This window comes from Erinaceus europaeus, chromosome 8 (genome assembly GCF_950295315.1).
Source record: "Erinaceus europaeus chromosome 8, mEriEur2.1, whole genome shotgun sequence".
Classification (NCBI taxonomy): domain Eukaryota; kingdom Metazoa; phylum Chordata; class Mammalia; order Eulipotyphla; family Erinaceidae; genus Erinaceus; species Erinaceus europaeus.
The window spans coordinates 103,379,978-103,407,421 of NC_080169.1; the positions used below are offsets into that span (position 1 = coordinate 103,379,978).

General features: G+C 47.3%; 1 protein-coding gene across 1 annotated transcript in view; it reads right to left on the reverse strand.

Annotated features, from left to right (window-relative positions):
• Positions 1–4,726: 4,726 nt before the first annotated feature.
• The window catches only part of LOC103118968 (plexin-A4), a 519,644-nt gene continuing 496,926 nt past the window's right edge, over positions 4,727–27,444 (reverse strand). Inside the window, exons 17-22 of the mRNA XM_060196590.1 lie at positions 25,813–25,906; positions 23,746–23,985; positions 22,322–22,468; positions 19,845–20,079; positions 14,322–14,464; positions 4,727–5,009 (exon numbers count right to left, since the gene is read on the reverse strand). Of these exons, the coding sequence (XP_060052573.1) occupies positions 4,737–5,009; positions 14,322–14,464; positions 19,845–20,079; positions 22,322–22,468; positions 23,746–23,985; positions 25,813–25,906 (1,132 nt within the window). The 3' untranslated portion in view covers positions 4,727–4,736. The remainder of the gene's footprint in view (positions 5,010–14,321; positions 14,465–19,844; positions 20,080–22,321; positions 22,469–23,745; positions 23,986–25,812; positions 25,907–27,444) is intronic.

Here is a 27,444-nt window from a genome sequence, read left to right on the forward strand (position 1 = left end):
GCCTCACTGCCTATGGCATTCCGGACAGATCCTGATATCCTCATGACTGCATGAGCTCCACAGACTCTGTGAAACTCCATGGTATTAAGAGAAGCATGTGCTATGACATAGAAGGTGTTATTCTGGGAGTCGGGCTCTTGGGTTTTGGGTGGTTCTGTGTCAGAACAGCGTTTCTGTAAGCTTGAAAATACTATCTGTGTGCAGCATCCAAATACGGCAGCCTCCTCTTATGTGTGTCCACTGACCATTGACATGCAGGACTGGCAATATAGCTCAAGTGGACAAAATGCTTGAAGTGCCACCTGCAGGATCAACCAACCCAGCTTCAAACCCAGTTTTCCTGGCACTGCAGGAAGCTCTTAATCTCTCTCTCTCTCTCTCTCTCTCTTTCTGGAAAATTCCTCCCTGAGTAGTGAAGCCCAAGTGACAACAACAAATAAGAATTAAGTAAATGAAAGGAAGGTAAAACATCCTATGTCCCAGAGGAACTGAGATGCACTGACGTGTAACTATTTTAGCTTTACACAGTCACATAATGGCTTGCAGCTATCACACTGAGTAACTTTGCTTTAGAGATATTTTTACCTAGTAGGTGTTTCCCTTTGGATGAGAAAAGGAGAAGGGAGAAGAGGAGGAGGAGGAGGAAGAGGAGGAAATGAGAGAGATGGGGAGGTGAGGGAGGAGGAGAAGAAACAACAACCCTGGGATAGGACAGGAAAGATGTAGGGAGAAGTGGGTGAAGGTCAAGGACAAGGACACTTGGCTGGGCCCCTCACCAGAGCCAAAGATTCCCAGAGCTGACGGCTAGGTGGAACTCTGTATGAGACTCATCTCAGGAAATGGCAAAACCAAGCAACCTGGGAGGTGGTACTGTGGGTAGCAAGATGAACTTCAGTGAGGGGGGTGGGTGCCAAGTTTGGTCTCTGACACTGCATGTGCTAGAGTGATATTCTGGCCCTTTCATAAACGAATGATCACTCTTTGGAGCCTTGGAGGTAGCACAGGATGTAGAATGCGAATTATTATTATATATTTTTATATATTTTATTTATTCATTTATTTTTCCCTTTTGTTGCCCTTTTTATTGTTGTTGTAGTTTTTTTTATTGTAGTTGTCATCGTTGTTGGATAGGACAGAGAGAAATGGAGAGAGGAGGGGAAGACAGAGAGGGGGAGAGAAAGATAGACACCTGCAGGCCTGCTTCACCACCTGTGAAGCGACTCCCCTGCAGGTGGGGAGCGAAGGGGGATCCTTCCGCTGGGCCTTGCACTTTGCGCCACGTGCACGTAACCTGTTGTGCTACTGCCGGACTCCCTATTATTATATTTTTGACACCAGGGTTATTGCTGTTGTTGGGGTTAGCATGGAAAATCTATTCCCAGCGACCATTTTTCTTTTCTATTATTTTATTTATCTATTGGATAGAGATAGAGAGAAATAAAGTGGGAAGGAGAAATGGAAAGAGAGAAATAGAGAGAAATTGAGAGAGAAGGGGAGATAGAGAGGGAGAGAGACAAAGAGATACCTGTAGCCCTGCTTCACCACTTGTGAAGCTTGCCCGTGCAGGTGGGACTGATAGCTTGAACCCTGGTCATGAAGCATGGTAACATGTGCACTCAAACAGGTGTGCCACCACCTGGCCCCCTCTTTTCTTTTTTCTTTTCTTTTTTTTTTCTTTCCTTTTCTTTTCTTCCCTTTTCTTGTCTCCTCCTTTCTACTTTCTTTTTTTTCCCCTTTAGATAGGGGAGATAGAAATGGGGGTGGGGTGGATAGAGAGGGAGACAGAAACACACACCTGCAGACCTGCTCCACTGCTTGTGAAGCGTCTCCTCTGCAGATAGGTAGTAGGCACTCAAACTCAGGTCCACACACATGATAATGTGTACACTCAGCTCAGTGTGCCACTGCCCAGCTTTCCTGCATGAGGATCTTAGGACACATGTGCCAGAGTGATGCTCTGGTTCTCTCTTGTTAATAAATAAGCCTAAGCTAGAATAATGGCTTCCACATGCTTTGGAAAAGTCCCTGCAAGGCCTTCAATCTTGCACTTGCAATGCCTGGGAGACCCTCTCTGAGTACCCCCTGCCATCATTCCTGTTGCTGCCCACGTTCATTGATTTATTATTTCACCATCTTTCCTGCTGCTGCCCACGTTCATTCATTCATTTTTTCACCTTTCAAGTTAAGATGGCACAGTGTTGCTATGAGCCAGGGCCACTTTTGTCCGCATCCATTTAGAGGAAGCAAACCTCATACTTGCTCACACTGATCCCTGAGATCCAGGTCAGAGAGAAAACAAGTCTGTCTGCAGACAGCAGAAAGCAGTGTCGGCCAGTTACTGACTAAACTCCCCAGGCATCAGGGCAGAGGCCACCAAAACATGGAGCCGAGAAGAGAAGGGAAGCCCACAGAGAGGAGAAGAGGTGGCTGGGGGGTAGGACAAAGAAAAGTAGACTCCGGGGCTAGGGAGAGCAGGGAGAGAGGGAAGGAAGAGGAGGAGCCCACACTGCTATGGGAGAGGCCATGTGGTGAGACTATGGGTGAGAGCTCTGGCAGGTGATGGGAACCCTGGCATTCAGCTGGTGGGTGGCTGTGGCAGTGAAAGCAAAACACAAAGCAAAATGATCTGCCTTGCTGTCTCCCAAATGGCAGGGACGCTGCTGTCAGGAGCAGCTCTCCACAGCTGCACAGGTGAAAGCCCCTTGTCCCGGAGAAAAGTCTGGGATAAACACTTCTGAGAGCCAAGTCAAGCAGAAGGGCTGGGCATGAAGTTTTTCTAATCCACCTGAGTGAAAGCTAAAGAGAGTGTGAGATAGCAGCCTGGGGGAGACATGGATCTCAAGTCCAGGGGGAGACTGAAAGGCATCAGGGTACAGTTAGGGCATGGCTATGTCCAGGAAGGTCAAAGCCATGGGTAATGGGTCTGTCTCTGCTTTCAGGTTCCAACTGTGAGTCTGGGATGTGGTGGCCAGCAGGCCTGGAGCCCTGCAGAGGCCACAGTTGGTGTGGGGACACACTGGCTGCACTGCATCTGGCAAGTGACCTCTGCAGGACTTTGATACAAACACAGGTCAGACTGAAGCTGCCCAGACTTCTAACACTCGATATTCAAAGCACCAGGTTTCTGGTTAGAATGAAGACTTGGATCCCTGGGGATAGGAGGTGGGACCAGAGAGTCCACACTTCCAGCAGGTGCTCAGGGAACATCTCATTTGATTTACCTTTCACTCAGTGAGGTGGAAATGCCCATATGTGACTTGGGATTGTCACAAGCATGGAGACAGCAATGCCAGTGACTAGGAGACAGTGAGGTAGTCCTTAGGGAGGGCTGGCTCTAAGACCAGAAGATGTAAGAATGACCTCTAAAGATCACAGGATGGACAAATCCTAGCAGAAAGAGTTACCATCAAGGGGGCATAAGGACCGAAAGAGGGATGGAAGGAGAGCAGACAGAGTGGAAGAAAATGAAAGGGAAGGAAGCCAGATCCTACTTCAGCGGTACATATAACAGAGCAGTGCTGTGGTCTCCTAAAGCCTCTCTCTCTCCCTCTCACTAAGGAAATCAATATTAAACAAATAAACAACAGGGCTGGGAAACCATTCACCCAGTAGAATGCACACTTTGGGTTGCATTGGATCGACCTTCTCGTGGTGCATTCCGTGAGTACCCATTCATTGGGGAAACTGACGATCCTTCCTAGCCTACTGAATCCACATGGATCCCAGTCACTTTCAAAGCCAGCAACAAGCAGCTCCTGACAGCTTTGCTGTTGACTGGCTACGGAAGAAGGGCAAATGCTAGAAGAAGAAGATGCACACTTTTTCCATGCACATGGCCCAGAGTTTGAGCCCTGACTCCATCACTATGCAGGAGGATCACGCAGAGGGTGAGCTTCACGAGTGGTGAGGCAGTGCTGTGGTGCCTCTCCTCTCTCTCTTATGTCCATCAGGAGCAGTGGAATCCTGCATATATGAAGCTCCAGCATAAAAATTTTGGTTACAAATAAATGAGATAGGATGGGAATAACATAAAAAAGAATGGAATAGCATTGAATAGCATAGACTATTACAGCACAGTATAGCACAGAGTAGGGTAGAGTGTGGTAGAATAAACTAGACTAGCATAAGAGATGATAGCTTAGGAAAGGATAGAATAGGTTAGGATAGAAAAAGATAGAATAGAATGAGGATAGGATAGGATAGGATAGGATAGGATAGGATAGGATAGGATAGGATAGGATAGGACAGGATAGGATAGAATAGGGTAGGATGGAAAAAGATAGAATAGAATGAGGATAGGGTAGGATAGGATAGGATAGGATAGGATAGGATAGGATAGGATAGGATAGGATAGGATAGGACAGGACAGGACAGGACAGGACAGGACAGGACAGGACAGGACAGAACAGAACAGAACAGAACAGAACAGAACAGAACAGAATAGAATAGAATAGAATAGAATAGAATAGAATAGAATAGAATAGAATAGTTGATAGAATAGAGAAAAAGTGACTAGGTGGACTGAAGACAGTTCCAGACACAAATATCATGAACAGGTTAATTAAAGGGGGTACAGAATGCACTATGCACTTCAGCCTCTGGACCAGTCAGCACCCACCCCTGGGGACCTTGGCTCCTCCTGCTAGGAGCTCCCCACCTCCAGACATCCCCAGAAGCTTCAAGAGCCAGCAGGTACAGCAGGTTGGGCTTTGCTTGGATCTCCCTGCCTCAGCCCCTCACCTCCTGAGCAGCAGCTTGGGGTGGTTCTTGCTTTCCAGATTCTTGTCGATCAGGTCAGCCAGCAGCTGCTTGAGCACATCGGTGGCATACTCCAGCTTGCTCTGCAGCACCGTCATAATGAGCGAGGCCACATTGCCACGGTCACGCATGGAGAAGCTGCGCTGGGACTCCAGCGTGCGGATGAAAGACAGCAGGAACACCTTGTTGTTGATGAGCTGGGCGAACAGCTTCAGGCCCTTTTCCACACGCTCCTGCCTGTAGCCCGGCACCTGTAGGAGGGACCAGATGGAGCTATAGGGGCGGGGTAGCTGCACCACAGCCAGCTGGACACCAAGATCTTCCCACCCACAGGGAAGGGTTGTACACACTGTAGACCCCCACATGAACCACTCACCCTACACGGACCAGAACCCACCTTGCTAACACCTGCAAAGGCTTCGTGTAAGGTCAAGTACTGCGCAAGGTGGCTATTTTACCTTGTCACCACTCATGTTCAGCCACTATTTCTGCTGTATGGGTCAATTGATGGAAGCAGGAGGACACTGAGGTCTAGACCATTCCTGCTAGACTCCACAGCCTGAACATTTCCAGATAAGGATGCAGAGTGGATAGACTGAACCCCTAGGTTAGAGCAGGCCCCCCTTGCCACTCAAGAAACTCTAGGAGTTCGAAGCTTCTGTCCATCGGTTATACTCAAGTGGAAGAATCACCAGGTGTAAAACTGGGTAGCTTAACACGGACCCATTCCCACCAGGTGCTCCTGTAGGACATTCAGGGGTCCCCAAGTCAGGACTCTGGGCTCTGATACCACCTGTTTTTGTTGGTACCCGGGCTCACTGCTGGTATTCCAAGTGGCAATGTTTTCCTCCCCCCCCCCCATTTTTTTTTTTTTGGATAGGACAGAGAGAAACTGAGAAAAGAGAGGGAGACAGAGAGTGAGAGAGAAACATACACCTGCATCCCTGCTTCACTGGTCATGAAGCTTCCTCCCAGCAGGTGGGGAATAGGGGCTTGAACCTGGGTCCTTTTACATGGTAATGTGTGTGCTCAACCTAGTGCATCACCCCCAACCCCCACCATCACACTTTGTAACCCTGGTCAAGTTCCTTTAGTTCTCTGAGTGACCAAGTTCATTTGCCTGAGAAAAGGAGAAGGTCAAGTCCAGTTATGCCTTCAGCATTTCCTAACTCTAGCATCTGGTGTATGTCTTTTTAGGGATTCCTCCTGAGACTATGATCTAGCCAACGGAGGGATAGCAAGAAGGTCCTAGGCAGGGAACAAGTCTCTCTGAGATGCTCAAGAACTGGCATGGTGGTTCCACCTAGAATCAGCAGAATTTTTGGCAATAGGCTGACTTGCAGAAGGGCCATGTGTTTACCTGGTGAAAAGCAACAAGTCCTGGGAATGAAGTCTCTATTGCCACTCCCAAGAGCAGGCCTGAGTCTCGCAAACACTAATGAAAAAGATCAGATGCAAAAGAGGGTGGGCTAAAGGCTACTGCTTAAGGAATGAAGATATGAATACATGTAATCAATGATGATGGGAAAATGATTGATTTGGAGTGGCCATGAATGGAAAGGCAGTCCACAGGGACTTCTGGGAGATGGTTCTATGCACTGTTTTCTCTCAAACTGACTTCATGGCTCTGCTCATTTAGGGAAAAGTATAGATCTGGGTGCTGAGATCACTCTCTGTATGTTTTCTTGTCTTTTTTTTTTTTTTTTTTTTACAATGAAAAGTCTATAAGTATAAAGCACAACTTGTTTTCACCCATCAAGAGAAGCTAAAGACATGGTGTAGGGCATTCTGTGAAGTGGGGTCCTGGGGAGGCAGGGCCATTCAAAGGTGACACCAGGGGATAGGAGGTGGCACACCTGGCTAAGAACATATAGTACTGCACATAAGGACCTACATAAGCACCTGGGCTTGAGCCCCTGGTCCCCACCCGCAGCAGGGATGCTTCACAAGAGGTAGCTATTTTTCTCTCTCCCTCTCTAGCTCCTTTTCCTCTCTCAATTTTTCTCTGTCTTATGGACTAAAAATGTGGGGAAATAAAAACAAAACAAACAAAAGGAAAAAGCGCTCACTGGGAGCAGTGAATTCACAGTGCCAGTTCCGATCCCCAGCGACTAGAGTCAGAAAAAAAAAAGGAAAGAAAGAAAGGTGACATCAATGTTATTATTGTGATGCCTGTGTCTTCCACACCGGGACAAAGGCATCAGGTCATTGGAACAGAGCATTACATGCACAACAGTCAATTACACAGTTTCAGTGCCCCAGGAGATGGTGTAATGGATAAAATACTGGACTCTAAAGTATAAAGTTCTGAGTTTGATCCCTAGAATTGCATATGTCAGAGTGATGACTGGTTATCTTTCTCTCTTTGCTACTGTCTCAATAATATAATATAATATAATATAATATAATATTTTATAATATTTTAAAAGAAAATTAAAGGGGTTGACAAGTATTAAAACCAATAAAGCACACAAGTTATCATGCTTGATGACTCAGGTTTGAGTCTCTGGTCCCCACTGGCAGGGGGAAGCGTTGTAAGTACTGAAGCAGGGCTGCAGGTGTTTCTTTTTCTCTGTCCCTCTCTACCCTACTTATCTTGGTCTCTGTGATAATTAAGAAGAAGAAGAAGAAGAAGAAGAAGAAGAAGAAGAAGAAGAAGAAGAAGAAGAAGAAGAAGAAGAAGAAGAAGAAGAAGAAGAAGAGGAAGAAGAAGAAGAAGAAGGAGAAGGAGAACAAAATGGACTCTGGAAAAGGATGGATTTGTCATGCAGGAAACTGAATCCCAATGATAACCCTGGTGGAAAAGTAAATAAATAAATAAATAAACAAACAAACAGAAAGAAAAGGAACAGTGTTCCAGGATCCATGGAGCCTGGGTTAATGTCCTGGTCACCAAAGTGACTCCAGCTCTGATCTGTACCATGCATAGCTCAACAGATTCTCAAAACTCTGACCCATTCATCCCACACAATGGCCAACCAAGAAGTGGCCATTCCTACTCACCCATCCCTAGGACCCTGTGACAATAAGGGGCTTGCCCAAGACCCCAAAGCAGAGAAGGGTAGGAGCAGGGAGGTCCCGTGCCTTGTCTGAACTGGAGTTTCTTGTGAGCATTGTTGTAGATGACCTGTGATAAACTGGTGATGCATAGCTCAGTGCACAGTCCAGGACAGGAGGCTCTGGGGAAAATCAGGTGGCTTGGGGGAAGCCCTATTTGCTCACAGTCCAAGGAGGTGACAGCGGACACAGAGCTGGGATATTCTGGTATTTGTTTAAGGAAACTCCCTGAGTTCTGGGTTTGGGGAAAGGTGCTGGCTGGGGGTAGACCCAGGCAGAGCCCAGCCCTTCATTTGGACACTCAGCCAGGAGGCTGGTTGCTGAATCTCGAGGCCCTTCAGGTGGTAGGAGAAGGGTGGCAAGAAATGTCTGCCTCCCCAACTCCCGCTCTGCAGAGAAGCAGTGTCACTGAGCTCAGCTGCCTGTCATTGGCAGAAGCCTGTGTCCAAATCACATCCATGTCCATGTCCCTTGCAGTGATGCTGGGACTTGGAAGGTAGTGTTGGAAGAAAGGGAATTTTCAGAAAAGACAGAAAAGAGGGTGTACTAGCCTGGAACCTCCCAGTCCACCATCTCGGTTCTCAGCATAGGCCCTCCTGATGAATCCCTTACTTACCCCCAAGGTGGCACTGCCTCTGCCTGCCTCCTGCCTGGTCCCTCAGACAGCCCCCCAACTCTATGGGGGCTGATGAGATAGCCTCAGTTGGCCCTCCATGTGACTGGTACTAAGTCTCCCATTGTGGGGGTTTGGGCAGTAGCACGCCTGGCTGAGCATGCATGTTACCATGTGCAAGGTTCAGGGTTCAAGCCCCTTGGTCCCCACCTGCAGGGGGGAAAGCTTCATGAATGGTGAAGTATGTCTGCAGGTGTCTCTTTTTCTCTCTTCCTCTCTTTCGTTTTTACCTCCGGAGTTATCCCAGGGGCTCAGTGTCAGCACTACGAATACACTGCTCTTGGTGGCCATTTTTTAGGTAGGGCAGATATCTACTGAGAGGAGAGAGGGAGATGGAGAGGGAGAGAGCATCCCCTCTGAAGGTGGGGAGCAAGGACTCAGACCCGGATCCTTCTGCGGTCCTTGTGCTTAGTACTATGTGAGCTTAACTGGGTGCACCACTGTCTACTCTACTTCCTCTCTACTTCCCTCTCCCCTCTCAATCTCTTCCTCTCTACTTCCCTCTCCCCTCTCAATTTCTCCCTGTCATGTCAGATAAAAGAGACTTTCCTGGACAGACAACCCCACCAATGTGTCCACTTCCTCAGAGCTCTTCCCCACTAAGGAAAGAGAGAGACAGGCTGGGAGTATGGATCGACCTGTTAATGCCCATGTTCAGCAGGGAAGCAATTACAGAAGCCAGACCTTCAACCTTTTGCATCCCACAATAATCTTGGGTCCATACTCCCAGAGGGTTAAAGAATCAGAAAGCTATCAGGGGAGGGGATGGGATACAGAGTTCCGGTGGTGGGAACTGTATGGAGTTGTACCCCTCTTCTCCTATGGTTTAGTCAATGTTTCCAGTTTATAAATAAAAAAAATTAAAAAGAAAGAAAAAAAGAGGGGGAAATATGGCCCCTGGGAGTGGTGGATTCATCATCATTTCAGGGTACATTCATCTGTATCCTGAAACCCTGCAAACACATGATGCCATGTCTCAGGTTGCCAGAGTAGGGTACAGTGTTGGCACCTTGCATGCACCCTTGCAGTGAAGTGTTCTGATACTCCTGAAAAATTGAACTGGAGTTCCTTTTTCCCAGGCTCTCAGACAAACATCTGCAGTTGCCCCAAGCCAGTTAGCAGGCTGCTGAACATGGTATGACATTGCCAAGCTGGAACTTGTTTGGCTCCCGACTCCTCATCCACTCTGCCCCACCCTTGGCCTGTCCCAGCACAGGAGCTTGGCAGGTGTTTTCCAGCCTACTCCGAGTTCTCCCTACAGCCTCTTGGCATGCCAGACTGGGCACCAAAGCCCCCGGAGATTATGCAGGAGACATCAGTCTAGTGTCACTGAGAAAATGCCTCCTGGGCTTCCTGCCAGGGCTGCCCACGTTTCCAGGGCACCAAGGACCGGGGACCCTGCAAGAGGGGAGACTTAGCTAAATATCCCAGTGGCTCAGGTAACCCAGGACTAACTGCCTCCTGCTTGGAAAATAAGCTCCCTCACTTCTGGGTTCTGCGGTTTCTTCTGTAAAATGCGAATCTGAGTGCCTGTGTCATAACGTTTTATGAACATTAAATAAGATAATGTACGTAAAGTGTCTGGCATGCATCGAGGGCTCTTACATAGGAGCTGTTTTATGACCTGCTTTTCCAACTCCCTTGGCTGACTTGCCCAGATCAGTCTAGCCCAAGAGTTCCCCGGATTGCTAATGTATCGGTGCCGTGTCTGGGGTGCAGAAGGCAGGATTTTTTTTCTCTCTTTTGAGGTAGGGTGTGGGGGGGCGCATGGGCAGGCAGGGAAAATGGACTCCAGGTATCTTGGTACTCAGGCTCTGAACAATTCCCCTTTTGTCATTTGCTGCTTCCATTCCCCACTTGCAAATGCCACTCTGAACAACACTTTCTTTATTCACCAGATGGTTTGATGATTTCAGTGAAGTCTGTGTATAAAATTGGATAGTAAATTTTAACTGTGACTCAGTAGGTTAGAGTCTGGGAGGCAGCAAAGGGCTGAAATCAGGGCATGTGACTGAGCACCGGCTCTGTTTACAGCTGATTGGTAAGTGGCCAGAGCTGGGAAGTCCCTTCTCCAACTGCTTTGTCACAAAAGAGAGGACCTGGTGGCCTTCTGTCCAGGACAAGCTAAATCACAAATCATCTTCCCTCATATCTACTGCCCATGCCTCACCAATGTTATCTCCCAATAAATCTGCTATGAATAAAAAATGGTGTAGATCAAAAACACATGCAACAGGGGCTGGGCAGTGGCGCACTCCGTCAAGCATGCATAGTACTATGTGCAAGGGCCCACTCAAGGACCCAGGTTTGAGCCCCGCTCCCTACCTGCAGCAAGGATACTTCACAAGCAGTGAAGCAGGTTTGCAAGTGTCTCTTTTTATCTCTCTGTCTCTATCTCCCCCTCCCCTTTCAATTTCTCTCTGTCCTATCTAATAAAACGAAAAAAGAAAAGAAAAGGAAAAAAAAAAAAAAAGGCCACCAGGAGCTATGGCTTCATAATGCAGACACCAAGCCCCAGTGATAACCCTGGAGACAAAACAAAAACAAAAACAAAAAAAACCACAAAAACACATGCAACAAACCTAAACTTGAGCCCCATGGAATGGGATGAATAGCTTGTGCAATTTACTGAAAACTGGACCAGGAAACAGATCGGGTGCATAGGTTCTTGTCACTAACATGCACATTGGAAGCACATGGGGTCTAAGAATGCCTGAATCAGAGAACTCATCATGGCAGGATGGCAGAGATGCCACCAAGACAGGATCATCCATTTTTCTCTCTTCCAAGGAGACTCCAGAATAGCTGCTGGAAGGTTGTTTGCCCTTGTGATCAGACAGCCGAGTGGGAGCTGTGACTTGCTGCTACAGCCCAGCATTACAAGGGAGCCTCTGGACACAGACTGCCAGACCGGGAAAAGGTTACACTTCAAAACTGGAAGGGTGCCATGGACTGAATGAACACTGTGATCAGATCACCATAAGGCAGATACACTGCTAAGTCATTGTCCCAAGCCATGGGCCCCACATACAAGAGGTATCGGCAAGTATTTATATGTGAATACACACATCTTACATCTCACATCTCACATGCATGCACAGAGAAAGAGAGACACGGAGAGAGAGAGGAGGTGATTTGGTGCATGATCAGTGAGGATGTGGGTGGAGACCATCATCTACTTACTATCCGTGTAAGTGCCTCCTAGGTTCTGTCCAAGAAGGAGCCAAATGAAGCCCCCTCCAGGCAGAAGTGCTTTGGGGTTCACTGCAGAGATACACACCCATCTCAACAAACAAGTGTGAAGCTATGGACCAAGGCGCTGTCAACCTGCTGTGTACTGCAGAGGCGCACAGTCCCACCATCCCTTGGAGAATTCACACCATCATTCATTGGAGACTGTATCCACAAAATTATACAACTCCTAAGTCATGGATCTGCTTTTTATTACCTGGAAAATCCAAGTCTTGGCAATTGTCTTATAATTGTTGCTACAGTTAAAATTTTTTTATCTAATTTAACAGATGTTCAGAATCTTTGGCTGTCCAGATAATGGTGTAGCTCCTTTGACACCGAGGAATTATTCTGATGCAGTCTCCGCCCCCAGGCTTTACCATGCCTCGAGAAATCCTAGCAGTGCCCCCTTCAACCAATCTTGCCCTCACAAGTCCGTCACCCCTGGTTGTCAGCCAATAAAAGGTCACTCACCCCCCCCTCGCTCTCTCTCTGGGCCCTCGGCTCCCTCCCTCCCTCTCTCTCTCTCTCTCTCTTTCTCTCTGGGCTCTAGGCTCCCTCTCTTGCTCTCTCTTGCTGGGCTCCTTCGGGTCACGCGCTCTCTCTCTCTCTCTCTCTGCGTGGTGAGGTAGTGGGGACGGCCATTGTTGGCTGACTCCACGTGGCCTGAGCCACCCCCATCCTATAATAAAGATTTGTGTACCCCACTTGTTCCAGACCTCCTCTTTCTCTCCTCCGCAGTGCAACCCGACACCTGGCAACAACAATAACACTCCTTAGAAGTCAAGTCCTTGCCAGGTGGTGGCTCACCTGGTTATGCACAAATATTACAGTGTACAAAGACCCAGGTTCAAGTCCCTGCTCCTCACCTGCAGGGGGCCAGCTTCAAGAGAGGTAAAGTAGGGCTGCAGGTATCTCTCTCTCTCTCTCTTTCCTTATCTCCCCTCCCCACTCAATTTCTCTCTGTGTCTACCCAATAGTAAATAAATAATTTAAAAGAGAGAGAGAGAAGTTAAGTCCATAGGCCTGTCACTGGGAGTGCCGTGGAATCTATTGCCTGGGCTCAGCCCTGCCTCTGCTCCCTCCCTGAGCTTTTGGGCCCAACAAGCACTGAACTTCTCTGTGTCTTTAGTTCTGCACCTGAGAATGGCCAATTTAATTCTAAAGCTCCTTGAAATCTCAACACATGCGCACACAGAAGGTTCTTAAAACTGGATCAGGATAAAAGTCAGCAGTCGCCTAACAGTGACTCTGACTGATGATTAGGATTTCGCCCTGGCTTCCTCATTTATATTTTGCACTTATCTCTGATATTTGTCTTGATAAGTCATTCCAAATCCCTCTCGGAACAAAGCGTAATATGAATATATGCATAAGCCAGATAGGATGCTAGACAGTAAGTGGGATGAAATGTTCAAAGGATGAGGTCCCTGCTGGTACAAAAGACGGTGATGTTTTTATCATCCCCACTGCCACCTCCACGTATCATTCCTACCTGGCTTCCAAGAGCATCCCCCAACTGGTAGGATCATGATAGTGTGTTTCCCTCTTTATTTTTTTTATTAGTGATTTAATAATGATTAACAACATTGTAAAACAACAGGGGTTCAATTCCACACAGTTCCCACCACCAGGGTTCTGTGTTCTATCCCCTCCATAGGAAGTTTCCCTATACTTTATCCCTGTGGGAGTATGGACCAAGATTCTTTATGGGTGCAGGAACTGGGAGACCTGGCATTGACGTGGTAAACAGTTGATGGTATTTATATACTTTCCTCATGTTTGAGAGCTACTCTCTGCCCTAATCCTGGTCCTATTCTAGCCTTCTTCTCAACCTTGACATCATCATCCCAGACAATATTTTTATTCCATGTACATATTAGCTATCAGGCTCAGGCAAAAAATTACTAAAGTCATAAGACCCTGGGAACATACCTAAAATAGACTTCCTAGCTTCTTTCCACAAAAAGACTCCTAATTTCATCTGCTCTATTCCTACTTTGGGGTTCCTGTTTATTAAACAGTTTGTTCTGCTTTCTATCTTACCACTTTCCATCCACCAAGTTGAAGATGCTACTATAATTCCATCCTGACTTCCCTGGACAGATGACCTCATCAGTGTGTCCTAGAACCTCACCTCCCCAAAGCCCTACCTCACTAAGGAAAGATAGAAACAGGTTAGGGATATGGATAGACGTGCCAATGTCAATAGTGTGATTCTTTATAAACAAGGGTTTGTGCATGACTCACCTATGGCATATTCACTTACCACATTTCTTACCCCTGTGTATATGCAATTTTACTAGGCACAGAAGCTGCAACTTTGATTCTTAAGGGATCTGACCCCACCAAGTAACAAGGCCTTTTTCTCCTCTGTATTCTGGGGGATCCCTAGCTTCATCACCCTCATTCAGCAAAACAAGATGATGCTGAAAAGTGTGTGTGTGTGTGTGTGTGTGTGTGTGTGTGTGTGTGTGAATGCTTGATAATCTCTCACTGGCCACAGCTCTCTCAGTCCTACATGGAGTAGCTGGAGTTGGGGAAGGTCCCCCATTATTTGCTTCTATTGAGTTGCCCTAAGTGGGGAAGGGGCATTTCTCACCTCCAGGTCCCGGAGAACAGGGTGGTCCTCAATTCCTGGAAACAGCACCCGCATGGTGTAGGTTCTGTAGTCCAGGAAGGGAATCCCAGCTCCATCCAGGTCGCTGGTCAACTCGTGGATATCTGTCTGCAGCTCGGCGAAGGCTGGGAAGAAGAGAGGCCCCTGAGACTATAGCAGGCAGGCTAAGAGTCAGCAACCACAGGGCCAGAGTGGTAGCTCAGTAGGAAGTGTGTCTGCCTTGCCATGCTCACCGCCCAGGCTACAACCCTGGCACTGCAGGGAAATATGGCAGCAGTGGAAGAAGCTCCAGTGTCCTGGGATCTCTCTGTTTCTCTCTGTCTCTGGAAGGAAAAGTGGCCTTGAGCAGTCAAATCACATACCTGAAGCTTGAGCTCCATAAAACAAAATTAAACAAAAAGAAGAGTCAGTCCAGGGGGGGGGGGGCAGAAACAGGCAATGAAGAATCTTGCCAGAGGCCAAATCCCTTCTGAAGCTTTGATTCCTGGCTCTGGAAATTAGGGGAGGCGGGGGGTGGGGGGGGGAGGCGGAGGTTGTTCCCAAAACAACCAGTTGGGACCAGGAGGGTTACCCCCACCAGAAGGAAGGGAGAGCTACAAATGGCACCCAGAGATACAGGGGGATGGAGGAGACACAGAGAGAAAGAGAGGCCCCACTGGTGGAAGGTGCATTTCTGATTCTGTGTCTTATGGAAAATTTCCTTAAAAGATTTGGGGATGGTATTTTCTGAAGTCCCAGGTCTGGGTCCTGGGGATTCCTGGAGCCAGAGAAGCAACAAACAGGCTGAGCCTTTAATACATTCCTCCCATTTACTCACAGACTTAGGATGGGTCTTTCCTTCTGTAAGTTGGGGTTATGCAAACCCAAACCAGGAGCTGCCTGTGGGACTGCCATCTTTAGAGACAGCTCAGACCCCCAGGTGCTCAGGGAGGCTGACACCCTCTGGCTCCAGCAAAGTCTAGCAAGTAGTGTGAGAGTGCCTGTCACAAAGGCTGAAGGCACACAGTGTCCCCCTGGACCCCATTACCCCTCTTCTCAGGCCAAGCTCTGCTGAAGGAAGACCTCAGCATGACACTTCCAAGACCTTCCTAGCTCTGTTTAACCCTTGGTGTACACACACACAACCACACTCACTCAATCAGGCACACACACTCCGTTATACACATATATACACTCAGGTACACATATAAGCATACTCACAAATATACACATATGCACAGGCACAAGGGTATCTACACATCCATGTGTGCAAACACATGACTATGTACACAGAATTAGAAGTGTGGGCAAATGTGTTCATTCATGAGCTCAGGTACATATGTATGTATACATGTAATCATGAGTGGTGTGTGCACACGTACATGCACACAGATGCATTCACACAACTCAGAATGGATCAACTCATATTGGCAAAGAAAAATGGCCATGGACACCAACTGGCCTATTTATATCAACACAAAAACAGGAAAATTTCAGGAGCAAAAAGAAAAAGGAAAAAAAAACTAGTATAGCCACAGGCCCTTTGGAATTTAACTAAAATATGCCTACTAGCTAGCTACAAAATGGAGGAACCCCCCCCTCCCCAACTCTTCATCTGCACTATTCCAGCCCTTAGGTCCAGGATCAGTCAACAATTTGTTTGGCTTTGTATGTTAACTCTCTTGTCAACCACCAGGTTCCAGATGCTAGCATGATGCCGACCAGACTTCCCTGGACAGACAACCCCACCAGTGTGTCCTGGAGCTCTGCTTCCCCAGAGCCCTTCCCCCCTAGGGAAAGAGAGAGACAGGCTGAGAGTATGCATTGACCTGTCAATGCCCATGTTCAGTGGGGAAGCAATTACAGAAGCCAGACCTTCCACCTTCTGCATCCCACAATGATCTTAGGTCCATACTCCCAGAGGGTTAAAGAATGGAAAAGCTATCAGGGAATGGGATGGGATACAGAGTTCTGGTGGTGGGAATTGTGGAAAGCTGTACTCCTCTTATCCTATGGTTTTCTCAATATTTCCTTTTTTATAAAAAATTAAAAAAAAAAACCATGAAAATGTACTTTGGGGACTTATAACCTGGCTTGTACCTCCCTGGGCTGCTTCTTTGTTGTTGGGGTACTCAGCTGGTGATGGTAGAGAAGGAGGAAGAGAAAAAGGCAGAGAAGGAGGAGGAAGAGGAGGACAAGAAAGAGAATGGGAAAGGAGGAGAGAGAGCAAGAGGAGGGAGAGAAAGAGGTCAAGGAAAAGGGAGAGAAGGAAGGTGAGGAGGGAAGGAGAAGCAGAGAGAACAGGAGGGTGGGAAAAAAAAGTTGGGCGAGCATTCAGGTTAGAAACGACAGGAAGCTATTGTATTTACTGTTGAATGTAAACATTAATTCCCCAACAAAGAAATTTTAAAAAAGAAAAATTCTTAGACACATTGACTATGTATTTTATAATTATAAAGAAAAATAAATGTTGACTTTAATGAAAAGAAAAAGAAAGAAATGATAGGAAGTACCTGGGGGAACACAGACACTGCTATACCAGTCAGAATACATGTTCCCACTGGTGCAAGGACTGGCTTAAGGATCTCGATTCGAGCCCTGGCTCCCCACCTGCAGGGGAGTCGTTTCAGCTTCATAGACGGTGAAGCAGCTGTGCAGGTGTCTTTCTCTCCCCTCTCTGTCTTGCCCTCCTCTCTCCATTTCTCTCTGTCCTATCCAATAATGACGATATCAGCAATAACAACAATGACTGCTACAACAATAAAACAACAAAAGGGAAAATAATTAAATTTTTTTTAAAAAAAAGAATGCATGTTCTCTAGGTGCAGAAATTGCTGCATAGGAAATGGAGGTGGTATTAAGTGTAGGTGTGGCTTAGAAAGGAGGTGAAGGCAGGGTTTGGATATTTATAATTGAGACCAGTGGGCATAGCACTCTCTCTCTGCCTAGGCGGGCCTGCCATCATGTGAGTAAGACCTCTTAGGCGCTCTCTCTCCCTCTCCCTCTCCCTCTCCCTCTCCCTCTCCCTCTCCCTCTCTTTCAGCTCATGTGTACTCCAACGTGTGGGTGTTCTCAATTTTCCTGAATAAAGTTTAAGATTTCTGAAAATCACACTATCTCTTCAATTCTTTACTGAGTTTATACATGACAAACCTTTAAACATGTGGGGAACAAAGTCTGACCAAATTTCCCCCAGCACAAGAGGAAGAGGAAGAAAAGGAGTAAGAGAAGGAAGAGAGAGAGAGGAGGAGAAGGACAAGGGAGAAGAATAAGAAGTCAAGGAGGAGGGCAAGTAGGTAGGAGAGGAGGAAGATGGAGAGGAAAAGGTGGGAGAGGAAGAGGGAGAGGAGGGGAGGAGGGAAAAGGAAGAAGAGGAGGAGGGGGGAGCTAGCATTTCATCCTCTGCACCTTTCCCTAAGTCACACTAAGTGCTTCCAAAACTCAAAGGCTCATGCCTGCCACACTTGAAAGAGATTATAATCACTACACCTAATTAGAAGGAAGAGTACCTCATGGAGGGAAACAATTAAGGCTCGTAAATATAATAAAAAGCAGTAATTAACAGTCCCACATGGAAGATGCCACACTGACAGCAGAGACCGAGGGGAGGGACTCCCAAGGGCCCCCACCCCCTCAGAAGGAGCCAGCTTCTCCAAGGGAGCACAAGTCTGAGTGAGTGTACATCCATAGAGAAGAGCTGTCTCAGACCCATCTGGGGTGACTCAGGAAATGGCGTCCATGGGTGGTGCCAGGTGACAAAAGTCTGACTCTGGGATTTCCTTTCTGGACTTAATGTGGTTGCTTCCACTTCAACCTGGGGTTTGCAACTATGATTTTTTTCTCTTTCTTTCTTTCTTTTTTTTTTTTTTTTTTTTTTTTTTTTTGCCTACAGGGTTATTGCTGGGGTCCGGCACCTACACTATGAATCCACTGCTCCTGGCAGCTGTTTTTTTCCATTTTATTGGCTAGGACAGAGAAAAATTGAGAGAGGAGCAGGAGATAGAGAGGGGGAGAAAAAGACAGACACCTGCAGGTCTGCTTCAGTGCTTGTGAAGCATCTTCCCCACAGGTGAAGAGCCAAGGACTCAAACCCAGATCCTTGCAAAGGTCCTTGTGCTTCATACTATGTGCACATAACTGGATGCACCATCAGCACCCCCCATACATATATGTTACTTCTTTTAAACCTCAGATCAGCCTTCCAGTCTCACCTCCCTACTATAAGAAGAGGGTGAGACTGGCTTCAGTATGTCATACTCAGGTCTCACAGAGGTGGCTTAGTGAAAAGCACACCATCAGGCAGGCCTGAGGCCCTGGGTTTGATAACAAAAACAAGTGGAGTTCTGTGTGTGATGGACCGGTGGTTTGGTTTATGTCTTACAAACAGAACAGAATCAATAGCTAAAATAAACTGAGCATTGAGAGGGGGCACACCTGGTTGAGTGTACATGTTACAAACCACAAGGACCCAGGTTCAAGCCACTGATCCCCACCTGCAGGGGGAATGTTTCACAAGTGGTGAGGTAGTGCTGCAGGTGTCCCTCTGTTTCTTTCCCTCTCTATCTGCCCATACTCTCTTGATTTCTGGCTAGCTGTCTCCATCCAATAAATAAATATAATAAGAACATTTTTAAAAAAAGACAAACTGAAGTATTTTTTTAAAAGTAAAATAAATCGAGGCTGGAGAGATAGCTTAAGGATAAAGCCTGTGCTGTAGCTACACACACACACACACACACACACACACACACACACAAACATGTGCAAACATAAACATAAACCAGGAAGTGGCCTGGGGAGATGGCTCAGTGATAGAACAAACAGGCGAGACCATAAGTTTGATTTCAGGCACTACAATAAAATAAAGACACTCCTAGTTTCTCCAAGAAAAGACTACAGCCCACTGGACTAGGATACTGAAAACTGCTCTAATGGGGTTTAAATGGGGTTTCAGTGGGACTTGGGGAAGAAATGGAAGGAGACTCCAGGAGAGAAGGACAGAGGAGACTTCCACTCTATCTGGCCATGCCCAGGAAGAGGCTGCTTGGGGAAGGTTTGGCCTGGACACAGGTGCAAAGACAGAAGTTAAAGACCTTTCAGATCACTCCCTGCCTCCACCCCCAGCTCAGCACACCACTGCCCAGCCTATTCGCATGCTTATCTGTGAGGTACGCACATGCACACATGTGTACTTCACCCAATATGTATGCACACATGTACAAAACTTGTACACAGCCATGCACATATATGCAACATGCATCCAATATAGGGACACATATGCATGAACACATGTGAGTGCAGGCTTGTGTATGCATGTTCACAGTGAATGCAATACATTAACATGAATGCGTGAAAACAACTATATACGGACAAAACAAATACACACAAGCATGGTGCATGCAATATGTGGACATTTGTGTGCACATGTGTGCATGTACAGACATGCACACACACACACACACACACACACACACAACACTCTGTGACTCTGGCCTGGGGCCACGCCTCCAGTCTGCGCTTACTTACCTTCCTTGCACTCCAGGGCCACACGGGACTCCAGGTTATCCATTTGCATCTGCAGCCGCTTTAATGTCAGGTCACTCTCGCGAGACTTGCGTTTGTAGGCGATGAGCACCGCCACGATGAAGATGATGAGGAGCCCACCAGCCACAGCGATGCTGACAATGGCGGGGAGGCTGAGCGGGCTGTCCGGAGCGATGTACACCATCCCAGGGGAGTACTCCATGCCCCCGACGCGAGCCTAAGAGGAGCAAGCGAGGAGGGTTGGGTGTGGGGACTGAGCATCCTGGGGAGCAGACCCCCAGCCCCACCCACCCAGGAACTAAGGTGCAGGGAAGAATGAGGATAGTGGGTCCAGGGAGACCTAGAGCAATACATAGCTGGAGCTCTGGGGGGCAGGGTTCTGCAGGCTCAGCACAGGACACCCTACAACCACAGATTCACACCTGCTCTTATTTCAGGAGCTGGCGCTGTCAGCAGCATAGGGAAGCAGATCTCATTGCAATCTGAATGAGTTTGAAGTGGCACCAATGACTGACCCCCAGAACACTTATCCCACTGTAAGCATGGGTAACTGAAGCACAGATCAGAGTATCAGGGACCTCCCCACGTGGACAGAGAATCTCTCCTGGAAGGGGACCCCATCTCTTACAGGTGATCGATGGAACACACCACTTGAGGCTGATTTGCAGCCTAATGCCTTTACAGCATCAGAGGTGTGGTATATATACATCCTGGAATATGACTCAGTTGTTTTAAAAAAAAATTAGGAACTTGTCTCCTTTGTCTCATCTTGGCTGGGTGGAGCTTGAAGGAATCACGTTAAGTGAGATTAGACAGAAGGAAGTGGATGGATACAGGATTGTTGGTATGCATGAGACCCCTTCTGTTTCATTTGGTTTAAATCCCCCCTGCTTAACAAAATTCTATTTACATAACCACTTCATTCTATTTACATAACCACTGTTAACAAGTTCCACCCTCCCTCCAGGGCATTTGTGGTTCAGTGATAGGATTCTCGCCTAATCTGCCCCCTCCTTGTCACACTCTGATTTTCACCAGTCACTTTTCTCTCCACCCTCTCTATATCACATCCTGTTTCCACTCTACTTGGAGAGTATAAAAACAGCTGCTCTTCTGATTAAAGACACTTGGAAATTGCTTTCCGGCTCCCAGAGTTCCAGAGTGTATCTCCTGCGGAAGTTAGTGCGGCACGAGTTCCTGATCCCTCTCCCACGCAGCAGCCTAGATCGGCTCCAGTTGAATTCTCTCCAAGCCAGAGAGCACTAGCTCGGGAAGAAGTACCCTCAGGCTATCCCGGCACAGGATGATCATACTCATAGGTGGAATTTAAGAAACAAAGGCAGGATGGGAAGACACAAAGCAAAACTTGGACTGGGTTTGGTGTATGGCACGAAAGCAAAGGATTCTGGGGGCAGAGAGGAACAGAAGGGGTTGGGTGGGGTTCTTTGGTGAAAAAGGACCTAAATTGGGGGTGAGAGTGCTTTGCAGACACCTATCATGGGTAGATGAGAAATTAAGCCCATGTGCTATATAAGTTAACTATACTGTTAATTCCCCAGTAAGGTAATTATAAATAAATTAATCAATTATGAGCATGGACTGGGTAAGAGGTGAGGATTTGGGAGGTTTGGGGACAAGATGGTGGAAAGGGACCTAAGTTGTGGGTGAGAGTGTTTTACAGGTATGTGTCACAAGGAGAAAGGAAATTGCATTCATGTGACAACAACTATTGAGACCATCAAACCTTAATAAATGGATTTATGAAGGGTGTGGTGACTGACACACTTACCCTGTTTGGTGTTAAGTTATACCCCTGAAAGCTTAGGCTTGTTAAAAACTCTTGTTAAATCATTAATTTGGAAACAAAACAAAACACCTTTGTAGGTACATAAAGAATGCAGCGCTGGCAAGTCCCTGCTAATAGAAAGATAAACTACATTTCCCAGCAACCCCTGCTCTGAGAACTGGCTTCTAACCAAGTGAAAAGCCTGCTGAAGTAGACTAGGAGCCAGATTACTGGACTACTGGGTGAGGGAGAAATCTGGAGGATGGCCCAATACACTCCCATAAGACTGTGGGGCTCCCTGCAGGAGGCCGAGTCACCAAGCCTGGCCATTCTTTTTGGCTGCTCCCAGCTGCTTCTAATTTCCCACATCAGTCCCCTTAATAAATCACCCTGACTGTCATTTCCATAGGCCCCCATGATGGTATCTATGACACCAGAGGGCCAAGAATCCTATATTAATTTGGGGGGCCTGGGGGCTTGAGGGATTCCAGTAATAGTCATAGCAATAGCAATAGCCAGTATGAAAAGAAAAATAATACAGAAGCTTGGAAGTGGGCAGGGGCTGAGGAGTGATGGGGAAAGAAAGCCTGGTGCCTCAGATGAGGCTGGCCTGCTCCACCTGGCACGACAGTGCCCACCCCCTCTAGCATGGGACCCCCTCCTCCAGTCTCACCATCACTTTGTGCCTGCCGATGAGGTTGGGGGACTCGCACAGTAGCTGCACGTCTGACACTGTCACGGTGCACGGCTTCTCCCCAACCAGCACCGTGTAGTTCAGCTTCACGTTGCCCCCAGCCACTGGTGGAATCAGGTTCTTGCCCTGCATGGAGAGGAAAGCCCCATCCCCACCCCAGTCAGAACCATGACTACTGGTAGGCCGCACTCTCCTCCCACCACTAGTCCAGTCCTGCAAGTGAGGAGGAACCTTTTGTAACAAGTCCAATATCAGTCTTTCTAAGGTATTTGAGGGGAAAATCCAGTTTCAAGAAACCTTTTTCAATTTCACCCAAATGTAGCCACAGAATCTTTCTACATCCCCTTTTTCTCTTTTATTTGATAAGACAGAAAGAAATTGAGGGGTGAGGACGGAAAGGGAAAAAGAAAGAGTGATACCTGCAGCACTGCTTCACTGTTCATAAATTCCCCCCTGCAGGTGGGGACCTGGGACTTGAAGCTGGGTCCTAGTGCATGCTCACATGCGGTATGTGTTCTGCTGGGTGCACCACCATGTTGGCCCTTCTCAGAATCCTTCTCAACACTGTCAACAGTTAGTCACTATCCATAGATTCAAACTGTCATGTTGGGAAGAGTAATGACAGCAGTGGGGAGAAAAGGTAGTAGACAGGATGACACATATCTGTGGTGGTGGGCACCTGGTTGAGAAGGTTTCAGTGGCTGCTTGCCTGGGTGCTCTTGGCTTGACAGCGGAGGACTGTGACCACCCAACCTTACCAACTAGACCAAGGAGTGCATGGCAAAGCAGGTACACTCTCCAGGTGGGCTTCCTGGCTGACTCTGTGCCCACAACTCACAATAAATTTTCTCTTACTACTTTGACAGTGCTTATGCTAGCTAATTATTTCCTTGACGTGGGCTTGAGAGGGGGAGGTCTGAGTTAAGATTCATTATCCCTGGGGCTGGGCAGTGGTGCACACAGTTGAGTGCATACAATCCTGTGCACAAGAACCTGGGTTCAAGCCCATGCTTCCCACCTGCAAAGGGGAAGCTTCATAAGCAATGGATTAATGCTACAGGTACCTCCCTCTCTCTACCTGCTCTCTATTTCTCTATGTCTCTATCAGGGAAAAAAAAAAACTCACTCCAATGAAATCCCCTAGTGTGCTTTCTGGAGGGCTTCTGGGAGGAAGCAGTATGAGCTCCTAACTGCCTATGTCCAAGACTCAGAGGGCAAACCAAGTTTGAAAGAGGGGGTCGGGCCTGGCTGCCCTGATTGGGTCTCTATGTGTTATAAAGAGGGCTTTCCTCTCAGCGCATTCACAGCGAGGGTACATCCCACACTCGTTATAGCTCAGCCTCTGCCAAGAGTGCCAGGCTAGTCATGCCTTTTGTGGGAACCCCTTTCAGCCTCTCCCTTACCTTTAGGATGATGGGTGTGCCAGGCTTAAGCTCTAGGATGCCTGAGGGTCCAAAGGCCTCAAACACTGGATTGGGGTAGTAGGTGAAGTTGGTCTTGTTGAGGATGAGGAGGGACTGGACATTATCCAGGATGAAGCCAAACTCCTCAGGCCTCTCAGTCAGATCAGATTGGTGCTCAGGGCCCAAGGTGAGGGCAGGTGCCTGGCAGGTCATCTCAGTCTCATTCAGAACCTCGCAGAGCTGTGGGGTAAGGGGGGAGTCACAGGGTTTCCACCAGGGACAATTAATGGGTCCTGGCACCTTGCTTTATAGGAGCACAGAGCCTGGTCCCCAAAGGAGAATCTGGGCAGCTGGCACCCCCTCCCCTGTGGCAACAGCAGATGTGACAGTAACAGTGGCATTTTCTCATCTCAGGAGTAGTGCTGGGGGATAGAGGAAAGGCAGTGGAAGGATTAGAGCAGCTAATCCCAGAAGACTATGGTCCAAGCAGTGGTGCAGTGTGTGTGAGTGAGGTGGTGGGGGCGTGCACCCAGTTAAGTGTGCATAGTTCTAAGCTCAAGAATCTAGGCAAGGATCAGGGTTTGAGACCCCTTTCTCCACCTGCAAGAGGGACACTTCACAAATGGCAAAACATGTCTGCAGGTGTCTATCTTTCTCTCTCCCTCTCCAATTCTCCCTCCCGTCTTAATTTCTCTCTGTCCTATCCAAAAAAGCTGCCACCAGGAGCAGCGGATTCCTTGTGCCAGCACTGAGCCCCAGCAATAACTCTGGAGGCAAAAAGAGAGAGAGAGAGAAAGAAGAAGGAGGAGGAAGAGGAGGAGGAGGAGGAGGAGGAAGATTAAGAGGAGGAGACGTAGTAGTAGTGGTACTAGTAGTAATAATAATAATAGTAGCAGTAGTAGTAGTAATAGTAGCAGTAATAGTAGTAATAGTAGCAGTAGTAGTAGTAATAGAAGTAGTAGTAATAGTAGCAGTAGTAGTAATAGTAGAAGTAGTAGTAATAGTAGCAGTAGTAGTAGTAATAGTAGTAGTAGTAATAGTAGTAGTAGTAATAGTAGCAGTAGTAGTAATAGTAGTAGTAGTAATAGTAGCAGTAATAGTAGTAATAGTAGCAGTGGTAGTAGTAATAGTAGCAGTAATAGTAGTAATAGTAGTAATAGTAGTAGTAGTAATAGTAGTAGTAGTAATAGTAGCTGTAGTAGTAGTAATAGTAGCAGTAGTAGTAGTAATAGTAGCTGTAGTAGTAGTAATAGTAGCAGTAGTAGTAGTAATAGTAGTAGTAGCAGCAGCAGCAGCAGCAGTACAATGGGTAGAGTGCCAGACTCGTGTGCATGAGGTCATGAGTTTGATTCCCAGTTTTACAATCATTAGAGTGACGCTTTGACCCCTTCTCTCACTCATTAAAAAAATTAATTGTTTTTATGTTCTAACCAGAGCTTCACTCTCTGAGACAACTTTTCCAGAGAGAAAGAAAGACAACATAGCACCCAAGCTTCCTCTAGTGCTGTAGGCAACAGGCTTGAACTTGGGTCATACACATAGCAGGTGGGTGAGCTACTTTGTCAGCCCATAAATAAATCTTTTTTTTTAAAGAGAAATCAGACCATAAATATAAATGTGTCTGTTTTGCTATGTGAACAACCCACATTTTAGCCTGTCCCCAACTATACGGGAAGAATATTTGGTGCTGTGGTTTCTTTTATTCTCTCCCTCTGCCTATCTGTGCTAGTCTGAAAAAGTCAGCCCAGAGTGGTGAAGTCCTGGTGGTGACCAAACAATGAATGAGTGAGTGAGTGAATGAATGAATGAATGAATGAATGAATGAATGAAATACCTGGAGGGAAACCCAGAAGCAGTGACTTCTGTGTGTATCCCCGCCCCGATGTATGAGAATGTCCTCACGACTGTTCCTAACCCACCACTCCAGTGCTCAGAGAATGTCACACACCAAGGGTCATCAGACCCCAGGGTGAGCCTGCCTGGGTTCTCGGGGAGTCCCTCCACCCCTGAGTGAAGTGTCGTGTTGAATGGACAGTCCCCAGAGTCCCCCGTCAGCCCTGAACTCACATTGATGTGCTCCTTCCCTCCGTGCTTGGCCCGGATCTGGGGATTCTGTATGAGGTCCAGGTTTGTCCCCCACACGGCGATGGGTGTGTTTCCACTGGACCAAGAAGAAAGAAAGAGGCATGTCAGTACAGGGACAGGAAGAGCAGTGACACTTGGAGAAGATGACGAGGGGGATGATGATGATGACTAGTCAGAAACAATATGATCAGCTGGGGGCAGGATGAAATTCTGGGGACAGCGATGACACACTGATCGAGGAAATGATAAGGAGCAGCTCTCAGCAGCCACAGGGAAGACAGTGATGACCAGATGGCTGTGGTTATCTTCCTCTGAGCTCCTGGGGAGGCTGAGGGCACAGCCTTCTCTGCTCCCCATGGCCTCCTGGCTCCAGTCTGATGCTTCTCTACAGCCCATGGTGCTTGCTTCTACCTCCAGCTCTCACCAGCCTCAGAGAGCTCTATACTCTAGTCTTGGCTGATGTAAGTCAGCCTCCATCTGGGGTGTCCCCCCAGCCAGCAACCCTCTCCCACACCCACAGGATTTGAGCTTGGGAGTGATGGAGACCCCAATACTCAGAGCACTTCCCAGGATGCAAATCGCTGTGCATCTAGGGTGCTCCTGGACCCTAGGATGTTAACCAAGAAATTGGCAATGGGGACAGAACAGATTCATCTCTGTGACACTTTTCAAAATACACCTTTGGGGGGCCTGGTGATGGAGTAGCTATCTAAAGACACATGTTACAATATGCAAAGACCCAGGCTCAAGCCCCCAGCCCCTACCTTCAGGGGGAAAGATTTGTGAGTAGTGAAGCAGGACTGGAGGTGTCTCTGTTTTTGCCCTCTGTATCACCCCTTTGTCTCTCAATTTATGGCTGTCTATATCCAATAAATAAATAAAGATAATAAAAAGTTAAAGAAGGGGCCAGATGATAGTGCACCTGGTTAACTGCATATTACAGTGAGCAAGGACCCAGGTTTGAGTCCCTGCTCTTCATGAGTGGTGAAGTAAGGCTGCAGGTGTCTCTCTGTCTCTTTCCCTCTCTGTCTCTACCTCCCCTCTCAATTTATCTCTGTCTCTACCCAATAATAAATAAAAATATTTCATTTTAAAATAATTAAAGAAGAGATACCTTTAGACAGCAACAGCATAATGGTGATGCAAAAAATTTTCCTGCCTGAGACTCAGAGATCCCAGATTCAGTCCCCAGAACCACCATACACCAGAGCTGAGCAGTGCTCTGGTGTCTCTCCCCCAACCACCCCCACTGCCACCATCCTGTCTTTAGAGTGACCCAGAACCTGACATGGGATAGGAGGTGCTGGTTCCCTTGCGGGCTACTTTAAGCAAAGGGTGGGTCAACATTTTCCACAGCCAAGGAGTATCTTCCCGAAGAGTCATGCTGTCTAAGACACTGAAGCCATCATAAGCGCGGTTTTAAGAACACCCACCTTCATTTCTGCCTATCTGTCCATCTGCCCAGCATGATACTCTGGCTGCTTTGTTTCTTTCTCTATTTTTTAAATGAAGAATTCACCTTCATTTTCAAAAAAATATTTCTTATTGGATAGAGACAGAGAGATTGAGAAGAGAGGAGGAGGTAGAAGGGACAGAAACAGAGAGATACCAGCA